The sequence below is a fragment of the Meriones unguiculatus genome, assembly GCF_030254825.1.
Source record: "Meriones unguiculatus strain TT.TT164.6M chromosome 13 unlocalized genomic scaffold, Bangor_MerUng_6.1 Chr13_unordered_Scaffold_41, whole genome shotgun sequence".
NCBI lineage: Eukaryota > Metazoa > Chordata > Mammalia > Rodentia > Muridae > Meriones > Meriones unguiculatus.
The window spans coordinates 3,015,328-3,039,292 of record NW_026843650.1 but is presented as its reverse complement, the minus strand read 5'-3'; the positions used below and the strand labels follow the sequence as shown (position 1 = coordinate 3,039,292).

The following is a 23,965-nucleotide window of genomic DNA, read 5'->3' as shown; positions in this document are numbered from 1 at the left end:
GGAGGGCTTTGCAGCCAGTCCTGAAGATACCTGATAAAACAGGATCAGATGCATGGGGAGGAGGTCCCCCCATCAGTGGACTTGGAAAGGGGCATGATGGAGATGAGGGAGGGAGGGAGGGACTGGGAGGGAATGAGGGATCCGGACACGGCTGGGATACAGAGTTAATAAAATGTAACTGATAAGAAAAAATTAAATTAAAAAATATTTTCAACTAAAAATATATATATATAGATATAATCTTAACCACAGAGGTGTCCAAGAATTGGCTACTCAGGGTGTTGCAGGTAGCCCACACTATAGTAATGAGCCTCTCAAACTACAACATTGCAATCTCTCAACATCAATGAGGTTTTAATAGCCAATCTTTGCAGACACAGCTCTTTCCAGGAGTTCTCATTGATACATGTATACATTCCTACAATTCAATATTTAGTATGGGATAATCCATAAGGAAGACAAATTCTCTTTCTCTCGGTTGTTGCTAATTGCCTGCTTTTAAACAATAGATTCTCTCTTAACAGAGCATTCAGCCACAGAGCCCAGATTAATGTAGTACAACCAAATGGAATTTCTTCCTGGTGATGGCAGGTCAGAAGGCAGAATCCTTCCTTCAGTAGAACCCAGTGGACTTCAGGCTAATGATTTCTGTTAAGCTGCCTCTGTAAGAGTCACCCAGACTCTTATCTACCACAGGTTTTGAAACAAGTTTCTGAGGACCCATCCCCAAGCACTGAAGGCTATGTGTGACACAGTTTAACTCACCTACCTGCAACAAAGTTCCACTTTCTCCCATTGTGAGCACTTTTGTACTGTCTTAATGTACTTGGAGGTTTTCCTCTCTTTTATATGCTACTTTAACTTACTTTTTCCCCCTGCCTTACCCAGGAAACTCAACTCATTTATTTAATCTGCAAGCTTAGAGAAACACCTTTCCTTTACTACTTTTTTTTACTACTTTTTGAATTTTTGTAAAGATTTATTAATTTTTTACATTATGTTTATGAGTGTTTTGCCTACATGTTTGTGTGTGTCCCACTTGTGTGCATGGTCTCTTCAGAGGCCAGTGATCCCCTAGAAATGGGGTTATACACTATTGTATCCTAAAACTGGCTACTGTTTTCAGGGTCCTCCACAAGAGCAGCAACTAGTCATAACATATCATTTTTCAAACCCAAGAATCCTATATGCACATGCTTATTTATTCTTATTACATGTACTTGAGAACTCACCTTCTTATTTATGTGTGAATACCACAGGTGTGCCTGGTACCCAAAGATGCCAGAAGGGCTCTTATGAACTGCAGCTAAACATGTTCCCAAGGCCACCCTCTGGGTACTGAGAACTGATGCTAGCTTTTATTCAAAGTGGTCCATCTATATACCACAAAGAGACACTTTAACACTAAGAGCACATATAAACTTGTTAGAACTTTTGCAAGTGAGTATGAAATAGAATAATTACCATATACATGGACATGAAGCTCTTACTTATATCCGTAGTGAAAATGTTAGTGACCCTTCCATAATGCTGTGCTTGCATGAGCCGAAACACCATAAGCACCTATATATTCAGTACTCATAGGATACAAACAAGTGATATTTTATGCACACACTTTACACCAAAAAAACATTAGAAACAGTTAAACTTCTGAGAGTTTAGGAGCTGTTCGATGATGTTCCTGGGTTGTCATGGGCTTATTCACACAAGATTTACATGTCACAAGAAAAGTCAAAGGCTAGGACCTCTAGGTTCCTGTATTTGATAAAAGACTTTTTGAGAAAAGTGTACTGATAATACCAATCATTCTGTTCCTCTGGTTTAGATACAATTGGAAAAACTATCAATATTTTCTGACCTTATACTTTGCCATTGAAGAGATTAATAAGGACTCAAACCTGCTTCCCAATATAACTTTGGGTCCCCACATCTACAATGCCTTTAATTCTAACAAAAAAACTTTGGAGGGCCCTCTGATGTGGCTGTCTGGAAGGAGTGATTATATTCCTAACTACAAGTGCAACACTCGACACAAAGCTCTAGGAATCCTTTCAGGAAACAAGCCGGAATTTTCTGCTGCAATTGCAACACTGTCAGAGCTCTACAATGTCCCACAAGTAAGTTAGAAACATACTTTTAAGCACAATCACATCTCAGACCTGACCAAAACAAAGAAACTAATGAAAAACAATAACAGAACAAACAAAAGAAAAAAGAGAAGTGGATTATGTTTAGTGTAGGCAGATTTCAAATAGCAGTGAATGAATTATTTTGATATAGCAATACTTAACAGATGACAGAGTGTGGTGAAAAGCCTGGAAAGGAAATTCTGGGAATTTCTAAGTTCACTTAGTAGTATCCATGATTCTATCTCCAAACAATGGATTATTTACTGCAGATACTCAGTCTGTATTTGATCATAAGTCAAATTCTACAGCAAAGATACCTAACTACCCAATCTAGCATATAAACATCTCAAAATTCCTACAGTTGTCAATACCTCACATATGGAAAAAGAAAGTCCAGGACATGTAACTAAGTTTGGAACAATGTTTAATGCCATCACCGATGTAAAACTTTCAAGGAATTAATGATCTCATTCAGGAAAGTAGATCCCAGAATAGCACCTACAGAGACCAACCACTTAGCTGTATCATACAATTGACTCTTGTGAGGCTACAGTTAAGAAATGCATCTATCAGCAGTCATTAATACAAACAGAGAACATACTTGGTGAGCACAAGGGTCAGCAATAATCAAGATTAAAAAAACCCACATGGTAACTCTCATTGTTATCACTCAGTTAAACAATTCATAAATGTGTTTTAACCTAAAGTAATAAAAAATAAAAGACAATTATTTACATCTGTCTGAGTTTTGTCTCTATCAACTCTATCTAGAGGGATGATAGAGTAAACCCTGGCAATGAGGCCCCAGGTCATCACAACTTGAAACATTTTAACATAAGAAACTGAATCTCTAAAAACTGTGTTAGTCTCTTTCTGTGTTTGCTTTTCTAAAGATGAAGGTTCTTAGAAATATGGTGACTAGAAAGTACCTGTTAATGCTTTCTGCAGTTTTCTCTACATCAGATACTCTTTTGCATTGTTACTGCAACAAGAGAGAGCTATCTTGCCTTTCAAAGCCAGTGAACAACTTACTGGCTGCTTCAGACACCTTAATAACTTTGGAGCCTATGGTATTTGTAAAAGACTGTATTCCACCACATAATTTAGGGACAAGCTAATCTCACGGAAGACAATCTCCTTAACAATATTCAGTCCTTTAACCCTCATATTTGAATTATGAATTCACTTCCTCACTCAGGGTGATGATTCCACATGCCTGAAACTCAGAATCACTTTTTTCTTTGCTTCTTCAGGTCACATATGGACCATTTGATTCCGTGCTTAGTGACAAAGATACATCCCCATCCCTTTATCAGATGTCTACTAAAGACAGAGGTCTAGCCCAAGGGCTGATCTCTTTATTGCTCCGCTTTGGTTGGAAGTGGGTGGGGCTCATTGTGTCTGATGATCAGAGAGGAAAGGAGTTCCTCTCTGACCTGAAAGTAAAGATGGTATCAGAAGATATCTGTGTGGCCTTTACAGAAAAACTCCTAGATAATTTTAATGAAAACGTAAAATATGGTTATGGTTTGCAGAACTTGAAACAACATACACGAGTAAATGTGAATTTATTCTATGGTGAAATAGATGACTTGCTGTTCTTCTGTGTAGACATTCATAATATCTTTGTAACCAGAAGGAAGGTGTGGATCTTTGCAAAGCCACACTCGACATACTTAGAGACTATAACAAGTGAAAAGCATGTTTTGATAAACCTATTCAGTGGAAGCTTCTCATTTTTAAAAAAGAGAACTATCCCTGGTTTCAAGCACTTTCTTGAGGCCCTTACACCCTCCCATTACCCAGGAGATGTTTACGTCTCTAAATTCTGGATTGATAATTTTAATTGTTCACCTCCTGCTTCCCGGTGTGGAAATCATAAACACTGTCCAGTGAATATTTCCCTAAAGACTAAGGATAAAATAAACGATATGATAACTATTTCTGAGCCCAGCTATTCCATATGGAACGCAGTGTATGCAGTGGCCTATGCTCTACATAAAATGCTATTGAGCAAAACTGAAATGGGATCTAAAGAAGACAGAAACACAGACTGGCTTCTACCATGGCAGGTAAGCCTCACTCATAAGCAGGGGAAGCTTAGAATCTTACGTTATTAGTAAGTAATTTACTGGGGTCAAGCCAATAGAACATTTTCATCTTGTAATTAAAAGTATAAGTTAAAATGGAAAAGGGTTTAAGTTTTTCTCCATTTAGTTCCATGTTGGCTATAGGCTTGCTGTATATTGTCTTTACTATGTTTAGGGATGTGACTTGTATCCCTGATGCCTCCAAGACTTAGTTAAACATGAATGGGTACTGGATTTTGTCAGATGCTTTTTTGGCATCTAAAGAGATGATCATGCGTTTTTTTTCTCCTTCAGTTTGTTTATATGATTGATTACAATGAGGGATTTCTGTATATTGAACCTGAATGCCTAGGATGAAGCCTACGTGGTCATGGTGGATGATATCTTTTATGTATTCTGGGTTTCGGTTTGCAAGTATTTTATAGAGTATTTTTCCATCAATGTTCATAAGAGAGATAGGTCTAAAGTCTTTTTTTGTTGTTTTTGGGTCTTCATGAGGTTTAGGTATCAAGGTGACTGTGGCCTCATAGAATTAGTTTGGTAATGTTCATTCTTCTTCTGTTTTGTGGAATAGTTTGAAGAGAATTGGAGTTAGTTTTTTTTTTATTTTTTATTTAACTTTTATTAATTACACTTTATTCATTTTGTATCCCCCCATAAGCCCTTCCATCCTCCCCTCCCGGTCCCACCCTCTCTCCCCTTTTCTGCATGCATGCCCCTCCCCAAGTCCACTGATAGGGGAGGTCCTCCTCTCCTTCTTTCTGATCTTAGTCTATCAGTTCTCATCAGAAGTGGCTGCATTGTCAGGGTTCTAGGTTATCTCCATGAATAGTCCTTGGTTGGAGTATGAGTCTCTAGGAAGTTCCCTGTGCTCAAATTTTCTTGTTCTGTTGCTCTCCTTGTGGAGTTCCTGTCCTTTCCAGCTCTTACTATTTCCCACTTCTTACATAAAATTCCATTCACTCTGCCCGTCAGTTGGCCAACAGGCTAAGCATTTGCTTTGGAGTTATCTTTTTTTAAGGTCTGTAAAATTCTGCACTGAAGCCCTCTGGCCCTAGGCTTTTTTGTAAGGGATACTTTTGACATTGCTTCTTTTTCCTTGGGGCATATAGGACTATTTAATATATTTGCCCAATCTTGATTTAATATTGGTAAATGGAATCTATCAAGAAAATTGTCCATTTCATTTAGATTTTCAAATTTTGTGGCATACAGGCTTTTGTATGATTGTTTGGATTTTCTCAGTATCTGTGGTTATGTCCCCTTTATAGTTTCTGATTTTGCTAATTTGGATGATTTCTCTCTGCCTTTTATTTAATTTGCCTAAGGGTTTGTCTATCTTGTTGATTTTCTCAAAGAACCAGCTCTGGGTCTCATTGATTCTTTACTATGACCTTCCTCTTACACTGCTTTCATTTTGTCCCATAAGATTTTATTACTATTGCTCTGTAGTACAACTTGAAGTCAGGGATGGAGATACCTCCAGAAGTTCTTTTATTATACATAAAATTTTAGCTATTTTGTTTTGTGTGTGTGTGTGTCTGTGTGTGTGTGTTCCATATGAAGTTTAGAATTGTTCTTTCAACGTCTGTGAAGAATTGTGTTGGTATTTTGATAGTAATTGCATTGAATCTGTATATTGCTTTTTGTAAGATTATCATTTTTACTATGTTAATTTGATCAATCCATGAGCATGGGTGATGTTTCCATCTTCTGATATTTTTTTCAGTTTCTTTTTTCAGAGATGTGAAGTTCTTGTCATAGAGGTCTTTCTCTTGCTTGGGCAGTTACACCAAGATATAATATATTATTTCTGGTTATTGTGATATATTGTTTTCCTAATTTTTATAAGCCCATTTATCATTTATAGTCGAGTGGACTACTGATTTTATAAGTTAATTTTATAACAGCCAATTTACTGAAGGGGTGAAGGGGTTTGCCTACTGTAGAACATCTCTGGTAAAATGTTTTGGGTCACTTATATATACTAGTGTATCATCTGTGAATAGGGATATTTTGACTTCTTCCTTTCCAATTTGGACCCTTATGTTTTGTAGTTGTCTTATTGCTCTAGCTAGAACTTAAAGTACTACACTGAAAAGCTATGAAGAGAGTGGGCAGCTTTGTACTTTTCTGTGACTTTAGTGTAATTGCTTTGAGTTTCTCCCCATTTAATTTGATTTTGGTTATCGGATTATTGTATATTACTGTTATTATGTTTATGTAGTGCCTTGAATCCCTGATCTTCACAGGGCTTTTATCATGAAGTGGTGTACAATTTTATCAAAGGCTTTTTTTGCATCTAAAGAGATGAACATGTTTATTTTTTTTTCTTTCAGTGAATTACAGTAATGGATTTAAATATGTTGAACCATCCCTGCATCCCTTCGATGATGCTTACTTGATCATAGTGGATGATGTATTTGATGTGGTCTTGGACTGGTTTTACCAGTATATTACTGAGTATTTTTGCATTAAAGTCCATAAGGGAAATGGGTTTGAGCTTTTCTTTCTTTGTTGGGTCCTTGTGTGGTTTAGGTACCAATGTGACTGTGGATTCATAGGACTGAGTTTGGCAATGTTCCTTCTGTTTCATTTTGTACAATAGTTTTTGAAGTATTGGTGTGAGCTCCTCTTTGAAAGTCTGGTAGAATTCCATGCTAAAACCATCTGGTTCTGGGATATTTTTTTGTTTGGTAGACTTCTGATGACTGCTTCTATTTTCTTAGGGGTTATAGGACTCTTTAACCTGCTTACCTGATCTTGATTTAACTTTGGTAAGTGAAACCTATCAGGAAAATTTTCCATTTTCTTTAGATTTTTGAAACTTGTGGAATTCAGTCTTTTGAAATAACATCTAATGATTCTTTGGAGTTATTCCCCCTTTTCATTTCTGCTTTTGTTTATTTGGATACAGTCTCTCTGACTTTTTGTTAGTTTGTCTAGAGGTATGTCTATCTTGATGACATTCTCAAAAGAAATAGCTCTTGGTTTTTACTATGATACTGATTTCATCTATGAGTTTGATTATTTCCTGCTGTCAACTCATCTTGGGTGTGTTTACTTCTGTCTGTTCTAGAGATTTTACAGGTGTTTTTAAGTTGCTACTATGAGAATTCCTGAATTCCTTTTAGGAAGGCACTTAATGTTATGGAACTTCTCCTTAGCACTGTTTTCATTGTGTCCCAGAAGTTTAGTCATGTTTACCCTTCATTTTCATTGAATTCTTGAAAATCTTTAATTTATTTCTCCCCTGACTCTGTAGTCACTGAGTTGTTCAGTTTCCATGAGGTTTTTTTTTTTTTTTTTTTTTTTTTTTTTTTTTTTTTTTTTTGGTTTTCTTTTGTTTCCATTGTTATTGATATCTAGCTTTAATCCATGGTGGTCTGATAAGATAAAAAGGTTATTTCAACTTTATTGTACTTTTTGAGGATCACTCTCTGTCCAAGTCAATGGGCAATTTTGGAGAAGGTTGTGTAAGTTGCTGAAAAGAAGGTATATTCTTTTTGTCTGGGTAAAAATTCTGTAGATGTCTGTTAAATCTCCTTGATCTGTGCATATGTTAGTTTGTTTCTCTATTTTCTGTCTTCATGACCTGTCCTTTGGTGAGTGTGGGGTTTTGAAGTCTCCCTCTATTACTGTGGCTGTATTAGTGTATAATTTAAGCTTCTTTGTTACTTTTACAAATGCAGGTGCCCTTGTATTTGGAGCAAAATATTCAAAATTGAGACATCATTTTGGTGGATTTTTTCTATCATATGTATCCTTTTGCTATGATATGTGTCCTCTCATATCTGTTTTGAATACATTCAGTTAAAAGGTCATTTTATTAGATATTAGGATGGCTTCTTTCAACTTGCATCTTGGGTCAGTTTCCTTAAAAAACCTATTTCCATCCCTTCACTCTGAGGTAATGTCCTCCTTTGTTTTTAAGATTTTTTTGTATGCAGCAGATTGATAAGTCCTGTCTATGCATCCATCCACTGTGTTAGTCTCTGTTTTTTTTATTATTATTATTATTGAGGAACTGTGTCCATAGATGTTGAGTGATACTAATGATTAATGATTGCTAGTGCCTGTTATTTTGATTTTTAAGATTGCAGCAAGTTTTTGTGTTTCTGTTCTGGTTTTGCAGCAGCGGTGTTATTTATTTTCTGTGTTTCTCTGGGTGTTGTTTACTTCCTTTGGTTGGGGTTTTCCTTCTAGTATCTTCTGTACAGTTGTGAAGCATAGACACTGGCATTTTCGAGTCCACAGCACAACCTCTCACTTGCTGTGAAGTCGCTATAGTCGAATCCTTAGTAACCATATACACTGGGTGTCGCCATTTTGGATCCTCTTCAAATCTACATCTTCTAAATGGAAATATTATTTTCTGGTCCTAGAGAAAGACAGAGGACCTTTTTTCAACTAAGGACATGCTACACACTATACTATCTTGCATCTCATCTATCTTGTGTTCAGTAGCTCTTGCATTATTTCTATCGTAAATAATTTTAATCTCACTAAAAACCTGGGAAGACAAATAAACAAACTAAGCACTTTCAAAAAGAAAGCCATGTTAGAGAGAGGGAAAATGAAATTCTCTTTAAAGTCAGCCAGTAATCTGTGTGGGCCACTCATGTCATATGATGTCTCTCTTCAGCTTCATCCATTTCTGAGGAAAATTAAATTTAGAAATGCTGCTGGAGATGAAATAAGCTTTGATGAGAACAAGAATATTAGGGAAATGTATGACATACAAAACTTTATTGCATATAGTTTTCGAAATGCACTATTACTTAAAGTGGGAGAGTTTGTCTTCAAGAGTGCACAAGATCAAGGCTTTTTCATCAATGAAGTTCTGATTCAATGGCCAAGCAACTACAAACAGGTCTGGAAATTTTTCAGTATTTAATATGAAGGGAATTATTTGTAAAGAATGATAAAAAATGATTGTGTAATGATTCTTTGAACTTTTAAAATAATTGTGAGATTTTAATTCTTAGCTCTATTGTGACTGTGAGCTTGTGTGTGGGTGTTCATGCACACGAGTACATGTGCTTCTTAAGTCCACAGTAAACTGTGGTTATCTTCTTCAGTTACTGTCAACTTTATTTTTATCTGTGTGAAACCCTTACTTTATGATTTTGCTGAACTCAGTGGCCAGCATTTCCTAGGTTCTCACTCTGTCTTCATGATCATAAAGTTTGGATTACAGGCTCATTTTTCTGCACCCAGCTTGTCTTCCATCCTTTCATCATGATCAAATTCACATTTTCCTGCTTATGTGGCAAGCATGTTAAATACTAAAACATCTCTTTAGTTCTGTTTTGTGACTTTAAATCAGAAATGAACCAATATTTCAGAATTACATATATGTATATATACATAAATACACATACAAATGCACACATAAGGTCAGTTAATTCCTTAGCAAGAATTAGATGAATTGAATTTGAATGTTTGTGTTTGTCCATTATGCAGTGAATGAATAATTGAGAGCTCATGGTTATATAGTGGTATGTATGAGTGTTTCTATATGTAAACATACACATGCACACAAACTTATGAAATTTTCACATATGTTAATTATACAGGCTAGCTGATGCTCAAGCATTCTTCCATTCACACAACTCATGTTCAAGCATATCAATAATTCCACAAGGTTGTGAGCTAACATAAACAATAAATTATGGATTTGGACACAAGACATTTCTGTAAACAATGTATATGAGCTGCTCAAAATGTGTGTCAGGAACTGAACTCATATTTCAGTGCAAGAGCTGTATGCACTCTTAACAGCTGATCCAGTTATCCAGAAACACATTACTGTTATTATGTACATATTAGAAAGAATCAGAATCCAAACCAAGGCAGAAAAGAAGTCCAAGAAATATTTCCTGTCCTACAAAATTTCTAACATATAACAAACTAAAATTGCATTAGAATTTTATTAGTTATGTGATTATCTAAGAATACAACTGCTGAAAATCCCATTTGATAACTACACTAACGTTTGAAAAGAAAGGCAAAGAACAATCCCTAGCATTGGGAGTCAAGGGTAAAAGTCACAGTAACAGATTATAATTCACCAATGGCAAAACCATTTTCATGAGAAAATTAAACTTCCTTTTGCAGCCGAATCAGAGTGCATGGGAATTACTACAGGACTGAAATATAAAGGTAGAAGCAAGTGTGCTTGGAGGCAAGTATGAATGGATTCTTATCTTAAAATCCAACTGTCCCAAAATTCATACAATAAAATGAGTTCTGGCTTACTGCCTCACAGAAGAGAATATCTTGATGTCCTACACATTTCACACAGAATAGGCACAGTAGTGAGTCATAGTTTGGTCACCAAAAAGGGATGTTGAACATTTAGTATTGGAAAGTGTGGTAAGTTTAAATCTCCATTCTATATTCCCACATTAAATCCTCAGAGTTCTTCATAAACAAATACAATTTCTATAGGTTACATGTATTTAGCCTAAACTATTTTAAACTGATGTTCAATATCATGATCAGTTTTTCTGTGCTGCCTTCAGACGCCTCAATCTGTATGTACACAGAGCTGTGGTCCAGGATTCTGGAAAGTTCTACAAAAAGAAAGACCAGTCTGCTGTTTTTCTTGTGCATTTTGTCCAGATCAGCACATTTCCAACCAGACAGGTAGAAAAATAATACTTTTACTCAAACTGCTTGGGAATGAAGATGGGGAAAGTTAAGAAGTGACCTTGGTGTCATAATGTAGTGCTGTTCCATATGTCTCTAACACTCATCCCCAAATCAATTAATCATTGCTGAAGCCACACAATGTGCGAATTTGGAGTGTCAGTTCTCATGGTGTTGTGTCATATGCACCCTACTTTTAAAAAAACTGCCTTTTGATATGTGGAATGGCCATCTCAGTTCTTGCAGTGTTCCATGCTATGAGTTCCCCATTAAATGTGAGATCTCCTCTTGTCCAGGTTTGATTTGTATTTCTGTGATTAGCAAACCTAATGATTCCTGCCTCAAAATAACTCCAGGAAAAGTATATTTCTGTTTCTGAATGCACATGAAACTGAACTGCATTTACAACTCACTTGTCATTTTTAAGTATCAACAATAGAAAAAGCAAGTCTTTGTGAATGAAAATATGGCTGCCTTTTAGGGTTGTGGTCAACTGTGTGATAACATATATAAGTAATATCATATGGAATGAGCAGGTTGCATTTTTATATACAAATACACAAACACATTTAATGACAAAAGAGCCCATGTACTTGAGAGAGAATAAATATAAGTTGGGTCAGGCAGAAGGTTTAGAGCAATGAAAAAGAAGAGGCATAGAGAGGTAATTATATCATTTTTAAAATGAAAATTTTTATGAAAAAATTAAAAAGTCAGAAGGGAAATACATCAATATAATGATGAGAACCTACTATTTATTATATTTAAATAGGTAGGCCAATCCTTTGACAACCATAATACAAACAGGATTTTTATCTATTATTGCAAATGATAAAATGTTGAAAAATTAATTAAATATTCTTTATATTCAAAGACCTAATGCTACTATGGGTCAAATTCCATGCAGAATGACACATGACTTCAATTCCTATATTACAAAGATATGAAGAGAGCAGGCAGTTTTGCCTTGTCCCTGATTTCAGTGGGATTGATTTGAGTTTCTCTCTGTTTAGGTTAATGTTGGCTATAGGGTTTCTGTATATTTACTTTACTATGTTTAGGTATGTGCTTTGTGTCCTTGATCTCTCCAAAATTTTATATATGAACATGCATTGGATTTTTGGCTTCTAATAGAAATGATCATGTTGTTCTTTGTTTATGTGGTAGATGAAATTGATGGAATTCTATATACTGAACCACTCCTGCATGCCTGGAATAAAGCCTATGTGATAGGGGTGGATGATATCTTTTATGTGTTCTTGTATTTGGTTTGTGAGTATTTTACTGAGTATTTTTGTGTCAGTGTTCATGACAGAAATTGGTCTGAAGTTCATGTCTTTCTTCAGTCTTGACTGTGACATAACTGTGGCCTCATAGAATTAATGTGTCAATGTTGCTTCTGTTTCTTTTTTGTGGGATAGTTTGAAGAGTATTGGTGTTTACTCTTCTTTGAAGGTCTGGTAGAATTCTGTGCTGAAACCATCTGGCCCTGGGCCTTTTTGGATGGGGACTTTTGATGACTTCCTCTATTTTCTTAGGGAAGATAGGACATTTTATTTACCTGATCTTGATGTAACTTTGGTAGTGGAATCTATCAAGAAACTTGTCCATTTTATATAGATAATAAATTTCTGTGGTGTATAAGCTTTTGAAGTAAAACCTAATGATTTCTCTGATTTCCTTAGTTTCTGTCCTATCACCCTTTTTGTTTTTTATTTTGTTCATATGGATAGTGTCTTTCTGCCTTTTAGTTAGTTTGGCTAAGAGTTTGTCTCTCTGGTTGATATTCTCAAAGAACCAGCTCTTGGTTTTGTTGATTCTTTGAATCATTTCATTTCTAGTATGTTGATTTCAGCACTGAATTTGATTATTTCCAGAAGTCTACTCCTTTTGGCTCTGTGTACATCTTTTTTTTTCTTTTCTTGTTTTAGGTCTTTCAGTTGTATCATTAGATTGTTTGTATAAAATGCCTCAAATTCGTATACAAAGGCACTTAGTGGTATGAATTTTCCTCTTAGCACTGCTTTCATTGTGTCCCGTAAGTTGGGCATGTTGTGCCTTAATTTTCATTGAATGCTAGAAAATCTTTAATTACTTTATTTCTTCAATGACACCTGTTATTGAGTTGTTCAGGTTCCATTTGTATGTGTAGGCATTTTGTTCTTTCTGTCATTGTTGAGGTCCAGATTTAGAACGTGGTGGTATAATTGGATCCAAGGGATTATTTCAGTCTTATTGTATCTGTTAAGACTTGCTTTGTGCCTGAACATATGTTCAATTTTGGAAATAGTTCCTTGATTTGCGGAGAAAAAGGCATATTTGTGTCTGGGTGAAAATTTCTGAGGACTTCTATTAGGTATTTGATTCATGACCTATGTAAGCTTCATTATTTCACTGTTTAGCTTCTGTGACAATGATCTGTCACTTGATGAGAGTGAGGTGTGGACGTTTACCATTATTACTGATGTTGGGACTGATGTGTGATTGAACCTTTAATAATGTTTCTTTTACAAATGCAGGTGCCCTACTATTCTGCGCATAGTTATTCAAGATATTGTTGTCCTCATGGATTTTTCTATAATGAGAACAAAGTATCCTTCACTTCTCTTTTGATTAATTTTGGTTGGAAGACTGTTTTATTAGGTATTAAGATCGTCCTGCTCCTTGGGTCCATTTGATTGGAAAACCTTTTTCTAGCACTTTGCTCTAAGGTAGTGTCTATCTTTGGGGCTGAAGTGTGTTTATTGTATGCAGCAGAATGTTGGATCTTGTTTCCATAACTATTCTGTTAGCATGTGTATTTTTATTGGATTACTGACTCCATTGATGTTGTGAGATACTAGTCATCAATGAATTTCAGTTCCTTTTATTGTGGTTTTATTGCAGATAGTTTGTTTGTGTGCTTGTTTTCTTTTGATTTTTTTCTGGTGTTATCTATATCATGTGTTTTGTGGTTGTAGTTGATCTCAATTGGTTGGAGTTTTCCTTCTAGTAGTTTCTTACAGTCAGTGAGAGTGCATAGACATTGTTTTAATTTAGATTTGTCATGGAATATCTTGTTTCCTCCATCTGTGTTGATTGTAAGTTTTGCTTAGTACAGTAGTCTGCTTTGGCATGTGTGAATTCTTTGCATCTACATGACATTCTCCCAGGCCCTTCTGGGTTTCATAATCTCTGTTGGAAAGTCTGGTGTGATTCTGATAGGTCTGCCTTTCTATGTCACTTGATCTTTTTCCTTTGCTGCTTTTGATATTTTATTCTTCATTATGTAGATTTATTGTTTTGATTATTTTATGGCAAAAGGATTTTCTTTTCTGCTCTACTCTATTTGGTGTACTGTAAGCCTCTTGGATGTTTAAGGTTATCTCTTTCTTTAGGTTGGAGAAATCTTCTTCTGATTTTATTAAAAATATATTCTGCACCTTGGAGTCTGGAATAATCTATTTAGTCTATTCCTATTGTTTTTGTGTTTCACATTTTCAAGGAGTCCTTGAACTTTTCTAATTGTTATGTTTTCTTTAAGAGATAGATCAGTTTCTTCAATTGTATCTTCAATGCCTGAGATTCTCTCCTCCATTTCTTATATTTTGTGGGTCATGCTTATCTCTGTGGTACTTGATTTGTTCTCTACGTAGTCCATCTCCAGGGTTTTCTGTGTGTTTCCTTATTTATTCAAATTCCATTTTCAAGAATTGAATATTTTTTATTATATTTTTCTCATTAGTTACATTTTGTTAATTCTGTATCCCAGCTGTATCCCTCCTTCCCTCCCCAATCTTACCCTCCCTCCCTCATCTCCTCCCTGCCTCTTTCCAAGATTTTAATAATTCACTTCACCTGTTTAACTGTGGTTTCTTGTCTATGATGGCCTCTCTGTTCGCCTTGTCTTTCCTTGTATTTCTGTGAGACATTTTTTTTCTTTTCCTCTTTATATGTCTCTAATAACCGCATAAACATAGATTTAATGTCCCTTTCCTGTGTTTCAGCTGTAGTAGAATATCCATTGCTCTCAGGGGAGGGGGGTTTGATGGAGCCAGGATGTCCCAGGTTTTGTTGACTGTGTTTCTCTGTTGGCCTTTAGCCATCTGGTTGTCTGTAGCTTTACCTGTTTCTTACTGGAAACTGCATCAAAGACTGGATCCTCCTGTCTTTGGAGTTTAGAGCAGTATTCAGGAAGATGTGAAATGTGCAGTGGCTCAAGAATGGGTCCATCTTAAGATACAAAGAATGACAGCATCTTGAAGGGGAAGGCACAAGGCAGTGTACGGACACATAAACATGTAGGGGCTGGTGAATTGAAGGAGAGGGGTGTGCATGCACTGGAACCCTTTGTTTGCCTTGTCTTTATTTGTATTTCTGTGAGATATTTGTTCTTTTCCTCTTTATATGTCTCTAATAACTGCATAAACATAGATTTAATGTTGTTTTCCTGTGTTTCAGCTTTATTAGAATATCCATTGCTCTTGGGGGTGGGTTCTGGTGGAGTCAGGATGTCTCAGTTTTTGTTGACTGTGTTTCTATGCTGGCCTTTAGCCATCTGGTCTGTAGCCTTACCTGTTTTTTTTTTTTTTTTCCTGGAAACTGCACCAAAGACTGCATCCTCCTGTCTTTGGAGTTTAGAGTAGTATTCAGGAAGATGTCAAATGTGCAGTGGCTCAATGGGTGCTGATGGTTCAGATGACAGCATCTTGAAGGGCAAGGTACAGGGCAGTGTAAACGTGTAGAGGCTGGTGAATTGAAGGACAGGGGTGTGCATGCACTGGAACCCTGAATTTTGGGGTGCAGGTACTGTTATTCATTATTATCAAGGTGCAGGTGCCCCAGGTGGCATCCCGGGATTCCTCAGAATAAATCTGTGCTGCCACTTACAGGCCTGCCCCAAACTGTGTTCCCTGTACTCAGATTCCTCTGAGATCTGTCTTCTTGGATCTGGGATTTCTGAAATTCTATTATTCGCCTGCTGTCCATGTGGTGACTAGAAGAACAGTGGCTTGGTGGGTGGGATGCTCTCCCAGTAATCATGAAGCTGGCACACAGGGAGCAGGAGGGATCTGAAATCTGGCTGCTAGAGCACAGAGTCCCTAAATATGGGGATCCAAACTCACTGGAATATGTGAAGGGGCAGGTGGTCCAAAATTTACTACTCCTGGATCCATGAGATGGCCACAGGGGGCCTAGATCAGATCAACTCAATTCCCTGGATGACCTGTCCAGATCAGGAAGCAGCAAACTTGATGCTCTGGATCTAACCACCTGTCCATACACTGGTCTCAGATTATCTCAATCTCTGCCCCTCAGATATGGGGCACAGTGGTCTCCATCATACTAAATTTTCCATTTCTTGATCTTTCATCCTTCTTTTCTCTTTTGGTGGGAGCCTTTTGTGACCTTTTGAATTTCCTCATGGGTCTGTTCAGGTCTATTTGGGTTGTGATTTTTTTTTCAAATTCATCTTTGAATAATGATTGCTTGGGCAAATCTAAAACTTATCCATCTCATGTATATTTTTAATCTTACTGGAATATAGTATGTCTTAAAAATATTTCTTATCCATCTCATGTACATTTTTAAGCTTACTGGAATATAGTATGTTTTAAAAATATTTCCTTAGAATATTCTGAATTTTATTGGTTTCTGTAGTAATGTTTTTCTGTAAATTTTGATTCTGTTAATTTGAGTACTCTATTTTTTTCTTTAATTTACTTGAGCTATGGGTCAGTCAATTTTGTTTATCTTCAGAAAGAGCCAGCTCTTCCTTTGCTTAATTCTATGTATTGTTTTCTTTGTTTCTGTTTCATTCATTTCTATTACAATGTTATTATTTCTTTCTATTATATTATTAATTTGTTGGTGTACTATCAAGCTTCTGTTCACACCTCTCCTCCCAGACCCTCTACCTCACCTCACCTCCCAACCCAATATGCCCCTTCTACCATTCTTTTCAAAAAGCATATAGAAGTCTCCCATGGATATCAACCAGCCTTGGCATTTAAAGTTGCAATAAGGTTATTACAACTTCTGTTATTGAGGCTACAAAAGGCAGCTTTAGTTTTGCTGTTAGGTGTTCCCATAAAGACCAAGCTGCACAACTTAGTCTTTATGTGCGGGGAGCCCAGATCTGTCCCATGCATGCTCTATTGTTGGCAGTTCATTCTCTGTGAGCTTGTTCCAGGAGCCTTTCTGTGGGGCAATCCTAAGCATTGAAAGGAGAGGTGTTTGTCTACAGGGTGCTCCAGAGAGCAGATCAGGAGTCAGCGAGGACAGGGAATTAGTCAGCTGAGGTGGTTAGGGGAATATAGAAGCTGACTCCTAAAATTTAGACGTTTTATTGGCTCTGACTTATTGCTGACAAGGCTCTTGTTTCTTTATAGAAGTTTCACAGTACAAACACAGATTAATGATTATACAAGTGGTACAGAATGGGTGTTTGATTTTTTTCATTATACAGGGATAAAAGATAAGTTACAATTTTAAAAGAACATACAGAACATATTTGATTATCATTATTAGCCCTATAACTGTACTTTAAGGAATCTAAAGAATGTCTCCTTCAAAGAAAACACATTTAATATGTAAAAGCCTGCTTTTAGGTTGGAATTGTTTACAGTATGAGTGCAGTCCAGAGAAACAGAAAATATTTTAACTGATCTTTTTATGCGTAGCAAATACAAACAAATAGCTCCTTTTACTATATGTATCATCATCTATGCTACAATGTAGAAAAATGTTTATTTAAGTCAATCTATCTTATTTACTGGGTTTCATTCCATGAGGAGTATACCCTCCTTGATATTCAATCTTTAAGCTACATTTTCCAGGAGGTCTAAGCCTATAATAAATGCATCTTAAATCAATACCTGAATCTCCAGGCCTCTCAGGGTTCCCATATTGCCTTTGTTTACCCTGCACCAATATACTATTTAGGGGCACATACTCCAAGAAAACTCCTGAAATAATGGCTTCATCTCCCTATATGGCTACCTCTGCTTAATAATCTCCAGGGCATAAAGAAGTTTTGCAAACAGTGGACAGATAAAGTTAAGTTTAGTATTTTCATAAGACTCTGGTATCATCAGGACTAGCTGCATTGTCTTCCTCTATGGCCTGGTAAGGCTGCTCCCCACTCAGGGGAGGTGATCCAAGAGCCAGCCACTGAGGTTATGTCAGAGACAGTCCCTGTTCTCCTTACAATGCAGCCAGTCCTGATGAGACCAGATAGGCTATGGTCAGAGGGAAGGGGAGGACATCACTATCAGCACACTTGGAGAGGGGAATGGAAGGAAATGAGGGTGGGAAGGTGTGGAGGGAATGAGCAAGGGAGCTACAGCCAAGCTACAAAGTGAATAAAGTACAATTAATTTAAAAATGCCTAATTTTAAAAAGACTTAGACATAATTTTCCTGTAGAAAAAAACAGAAATTAAATCATAGTGAAGAAAGTCCACAGTAATGCAACACACACACACACACAAAAAAAAAAAAACCCAACAAAAACCAGAAGTTAGAGATAGAAGAACAATGATTGTAACCAACAAAAACCAGAAGTTAGAGACGGAAGAACAATGATTGTAACAATCTGCACAGCTTTGCTGGAATAGCACCAAGGAACTGTGCTTCATGACTCTCAGAAATTTCAATGAAAATGGCTGTGTCATTCTCCCTTTCTGATTTAACATTTTTATAGATTTATGGTATTTATGTCATGTAGGTTATTTTTTTAGTCTTCAAAATATTACTGGAAGAACAAGAGTGTAAATTAGAACAATTCCCAGGATTATTCTGGAATTAATAATGAAAGAGAAAGAGTCCTGTCCTGAGTCAAAGGATGTCAAAGACTATAGAAATTTATTTCCAACGTTCACAGCTGAGATCAGTAATAATTGGTCTGAGCTTATAGCTGGTGTTTGTTGATGCAAGGGTTGTATACTTACCACCAAATCTGAACTGTTCCATAGTTCATGGAAATGGGACCTAACTTATCATCATGTTACCTTAGAAAAATTATAGGAGTCAGATTAAGAAATAACCACTGAAACAGTGAGTAAGAAGTAAAATGAAAAGAACCCATGATGATGGAAACAAGGAAGTTCATTTTTATACATTGATGTCATCAAAATACAATGTACACATACTTAGAAACTGAAAGTATGAAAGAATTTGAAGGCTTACTTGACAGTATTAATTTATCTGAATATGAGTAAAATAGGTTTCACTACTCTAGAGAAACAGTGATAAGTTGTTGAGCAGAAACTTATTTTTAATTAAACAAGATAAAAAGTAGAAATGTGAATTATAGAGAGTTTATGTCCTTGGCAATAACAGGAAGCAGAATACAACATGTTACACACATCATTGGAAAGCAGTTTAATGAATTAAATGTACAATGAATATGTACTAGTATAAGGTGAAATACTGATCCAATTTCTCCACACAGATCAGCAGGAGTGCATCCCTTGCCCAATTCAAGAGTACCCAAACCCTGAAAGAAACCAGTGCCTGCCCAAGGCAGTGACCTTCCTTTCATTTGAGGATCCTCTGGGCATAGCTCTGGCATGCACAGCTCTTTGCTTCTCTGTCAGCACAATTGCAGTTCTGGGGATCTTTCTCAAACACCGAGAATCAGCCATTGTTAAGGCCAATAACCGGACTCTCAGCTACATACTGCTCATCTCCATCCTACTCTGCTTCCTCTGCTCCTTTCTCTTCATTGGCCACCCAAACACAACCTCCTGCATACTTCAACAGATAACATTTGCACTTGTCTTCACCTTGGCTACTTCCACTGTTTTGTCAAAAACTATAACTGTAATCCTGGCCTTTAGAGTCATGAAACCAGGAAGAAAAATGAGAAGGTTGTTTGTCTCAGGCATCTATAATGCTGTCATCCCAATCTGTGTCCTGATCCAACTCGTTCTCTCTGGAGTCTGGCTGGGAACCTCACCTCCCTATACTGACAGAGATGCACACTCTGAATATGATCATATCATCATTTTATGCAACAAGGGCTCAGTTACTGCTTTCTACTGTGTGCTGGCCTATTTAGGAACCCTGGCTTTAGGCAGCTTCACTGTGGCTTTTTTGGTGAGGAACCTGCCTGACACATTCAATGAGGCCAAGTTCCTGACATTTAGTATGCTGGTGTTTTGCAGTGTCTGGGTCACCTTCATCCCAGTCTACCTGAGCACCAAGGGCAAAGCCATGGTGGCTGTGGAGGTCTTCTCCATCTTGGCTTCCAGTGCAGGGCTGTTGGGGTGCATCTTTTTCCCAAAGTGCTACATTATTCTCTTAAAACCTGATAAAAACTCATTGAGATGTTTGAAAAACAAAAAATAGCATACAAAAACTGATCATTTTGATGTATTGGTTTCTCTAATAAAACTCATTAGTATACTAAAAATAAAGTATTTACCTACTCTTCAGAAACTTTTTCTGAAATGTATATTTAAACAAAAAGAAGAGCCCCTCACTTTGTCTCACAATCACAGACATTTTATTTCAGAAGAGAAGCTGCTGCTAAAATTTTAGTATGTTATGCATGTTACTTATGAATTCAATTCATAAACAATATAAATATTCCAAATGTAATTACACGACAGTAACTGAGATAAGGAGTACAAGAACTAATTAGTTCTTCTCTTTCTTGTTTTGGGGAGTATAACAGGGCATTGGGTGGCATTTGAGATTCTCTTTATAACAGGCAAAAAAATCAATCTCTGCTAAGAGGACGGACTTTTAAACAGTTTGAGCCATTCCAGATATCAGTATAGAGAATTTTGCAAAAGATATAAATAAATCTACAGCATGACCCTGTTCTCTTTTCCTTTACATATGTAAAAATAACTAGCTATCCCATTTAGAAATACTTGCTCAGTCATGTTCATTATTATTCTATTCACAATAGGTAAGAAATAGAAACTCATAAATATCTTTAACATGATAAATCGATAAGAAAAATATCACACATAAATATATGTCAGAAAAAATTATAATTAAGGTAACCATATTCCGAAGACAAATATCTCCCATTCTATACTCTGGGGCATCTAGCTCCAAATGTTCAGATGTGAGTATTCACCACAGAATAACTGTAGAACAAGAAAACATACAATGGCAGGGTATAATTGATCTGACTGGGATAATGTGGGGGAGGAACTCTAAATATGAAGATGGATAACTATATAAAAGAAGGAAGTCAGTGAAATAACAATAAATATTTGTGAGTTTTAAGCAACCATTCTCTGAATTATCTACATAAAATCCCTATAATACATGTAAGTCCATTCATGAATATAAACATCGCACCCTAAATATTTTTAATAATGCACACAGATAAGTAAAGTTCACAGATAAGTAAAGTTTCGTCACTTCATGACTGATGAAAGAAGCTTTTCTTTACACAAACAACCATAACTGAAAAGCACAACCAATCATAAGGCAGAATTCTGGAGAACACTCACACATATCTACAAAACAGTTCCCAGATCTAAGGCTCAGAGATCATGCAACACAGGTGATGAAAAACATATATGAGGCAGAGGATCACAGTAGGTTTTGGTAGTGTATCTCCTAATAACACCAGAAGCCACAGCCATAAGACTTACCAAATATAAGAAATAAAGAAAAAAAAAAAAAGACTTACCAATATACCTGCATAAACATGGACTGGAAGTTGAAAAATATAAGACATGTGAACGTGCTCCAGAAAGAAACCACTGGCCTCAGTCGTATGCAAAAATTACAGGAAACTGATAAAGGCAGAGAGTGGGATGAATATTCTTCCCAAGAAAGAGCATACACTCAGTTATCCAACACCAAACAATCAGCCCTGAAAACATCCATGGAAGTCACATTACTAAACTGAGCAATTAATGTTAAGAGTATAATAGCAATTAACGAAAAAAAAATACCATGGATTTAAGAGAGAAGCAGGGGAGGTATGTGGGAAGGTTTGGAGGGAAGAAAAGAGAAGACACAAAATGATATAATTATATTATAGCCTGAAAAATGAACTAAATATTACCTCTTTAGCTCATGATTTTAAAATGAATTGCTATTGAGTAGTATAAAAATTTTGCAGGTAAAGAGATGGAACTAGAAAAAAAATCATGTTATATGAGGTAATCCGAACACAAACAGACAAACTTCACATATTCTCTCCTCTAAGGTTCCTAGCTCTAATCTGAGTATGTATGTACTCAGATGTGAGTTCATATCTGGCAGTAATTGCAATAACAAGGAATGAGAAAGAGAGCATTTCCCAGATGAGAATGGAGTTGTTGTGGGAACAGTAGGAAGTAGAAGGGTTTCAGTGATTTGAAAGAGGAAAAGGGAAGAACATGAGGGGATTATAATAATTAGGATGTGAGACTGAGAGAAATACAAAAGGGAGGAAGGTAAAATAACAATAAGGATGTCTGAAAAAGTAACACGGAATCACATTAGTAACAATCTATGTATATTGTATGTATATTGTATGTATATTGTAATATTGTATTAGTAACAATATATGTATAATCCATTTAAGTTGTATAAAATGAAAATTTAGTTTAAATGAACCTTTGCCCCTGTGATGACAATGGTCCCTCCATCTAACAAGAACTCCAACACAAGTCATGAGAAGTTAGCTTTTGAGTTATTGGTAAGGGTTTTCTAAGAGAATCCTCAAAATTATATGCTATTACCTATTTGACCTGAAAACTACGGTCCATTTCCAGCCCGTAAAGATGCTGTTTGTTCAGTCTGAAATAACCAGAAAATAACAGGATACAGAATGATTCCGGAACTAGGAAAACGAAGAGGTGCCCTGCTAACTCTTGAACTTTCAATTTCCACCGACTGTCAGGTTCTTGGAACATAACCTTATAGTTTTCCTCAAGTGCCTGCTTTTTCAACAGTACATAAGCCATTGAAGACATGGCATGTATTCTTGTGGGTGCTCGCGTTCCACTTAACATTCACCACAGTCCTGTCCAAAAGCCCCCACCCCATCCACCCTCTTAGGAGCCATCCAGGCTCTAAATCTATCTACTGCATTTCGGCCCCAAATCTAGCCACTCACGTTGTATTATAGGTGTCTTATAGACAAAAATTATCTGTTTTATCTCGTACGATTGTGAACATCCTTACGACAGACCACTGAACTCATGATGAAATGTCCCAGACACGGACGTGAAGGACAGACCTGGAGATCTCTGTAGTCAGGGAACTACAAACAATTCCAGAGTGCATTGTGCCGGCCATGAGCCTCTGCGAGAACTACAAACATGGCGGGCCTCGGAGCAAGGCCTTCTGGGATTATTTGTAGTCACATAGCCGGGTCTTTCTTCTGCTATACCAAGTCGCGTACGCGAAAATACATTTCCCAGAATGCTGTGCGCACTGCTTACACCCTCTCACGCCATCCTCTGTGTTTTTCCTTCTCCTGCAGCTTTGCCAGAACCCAGAAGTGTCCCCCAAAGCCCTTTCCATTGCCACAGTGCACACAGCGTTTTTCCCTGTCCCCAGTATTCTGTTAACGTCCCCGCCCTGCGGCCCTCGTTGTCTTCAGAATTCCGCACCTTTCGGAGCCGAATCATGACGTCATTGCCCCGCCCCTGGTACCGAAAGTAAACCCACCCGGGTGCTGGAAGCTGCTTGTATGCAGGAAAAAAAAAATGTGTACTTTGAATTTCCCTCATCAGATGCAGTTCAGCCAGTCCCTGGTCCATGTAGAAGGGATCCTGTTGTCCTTGCCCCCTTTTTAAAAGAAATTTCGAGTCTCCCAGTCAAAGCAGGGCTTGTATTGTTTAGGCAGAAATGCGCCAATTCAGATAATAAATCCTTTGTAAAGATTTAAAAAGAAGAAGAAGAAGCCAAAGGCAGAAGCGGTGGCTCGTTGGTTAACAGTGCTGGCTGCTCTTGCAGAGGTTCTGAGTTCAATTCCCAGCAACTACATGGTGGATCACAACCATCTGTAAGGAGATCTGGTGCACAGGCAGAATGCTGTAGAATGAATGAATGAACGGATGGATGGATAATGGCTGGCTGGCTGGCTGGCTGGCTGGCTGGCTGGCTGAATGAATGAATGAATGAATGAATCTAAAAGTACAAAAAC

The 23,965-nt window shown here is 36.9% G+C and overlaps 1 protein-coding gene across 1 annotated transcript; it reads left to right on the top strand.

Annotated features, from left to right (window-relative positions):
* Positions 1-1,859: 1,859 nt before the first annotated feature.
* Positions 1,860-23,449, top strand: LOC132651208 (vomeronasal type-2 receptor 116-like; the record flags this gene model as incomplete). Its single annotated transcript, XM_060376458.1, has 6 exons — positions 1,860-2,121; positions 3,357-4,201; positions 8,865-9,092; positions 10,747-10,870; positions 19,307-20,193; positions 23,300-23,449. Coding segments are annotated over 6 exons (2,496 nt in total), but the record flags the coding sequence as incomplete, so codon positions are not given.
* Between the last annotated feature and the right edge of the window lie 516 nt (positions 23,450-23,965).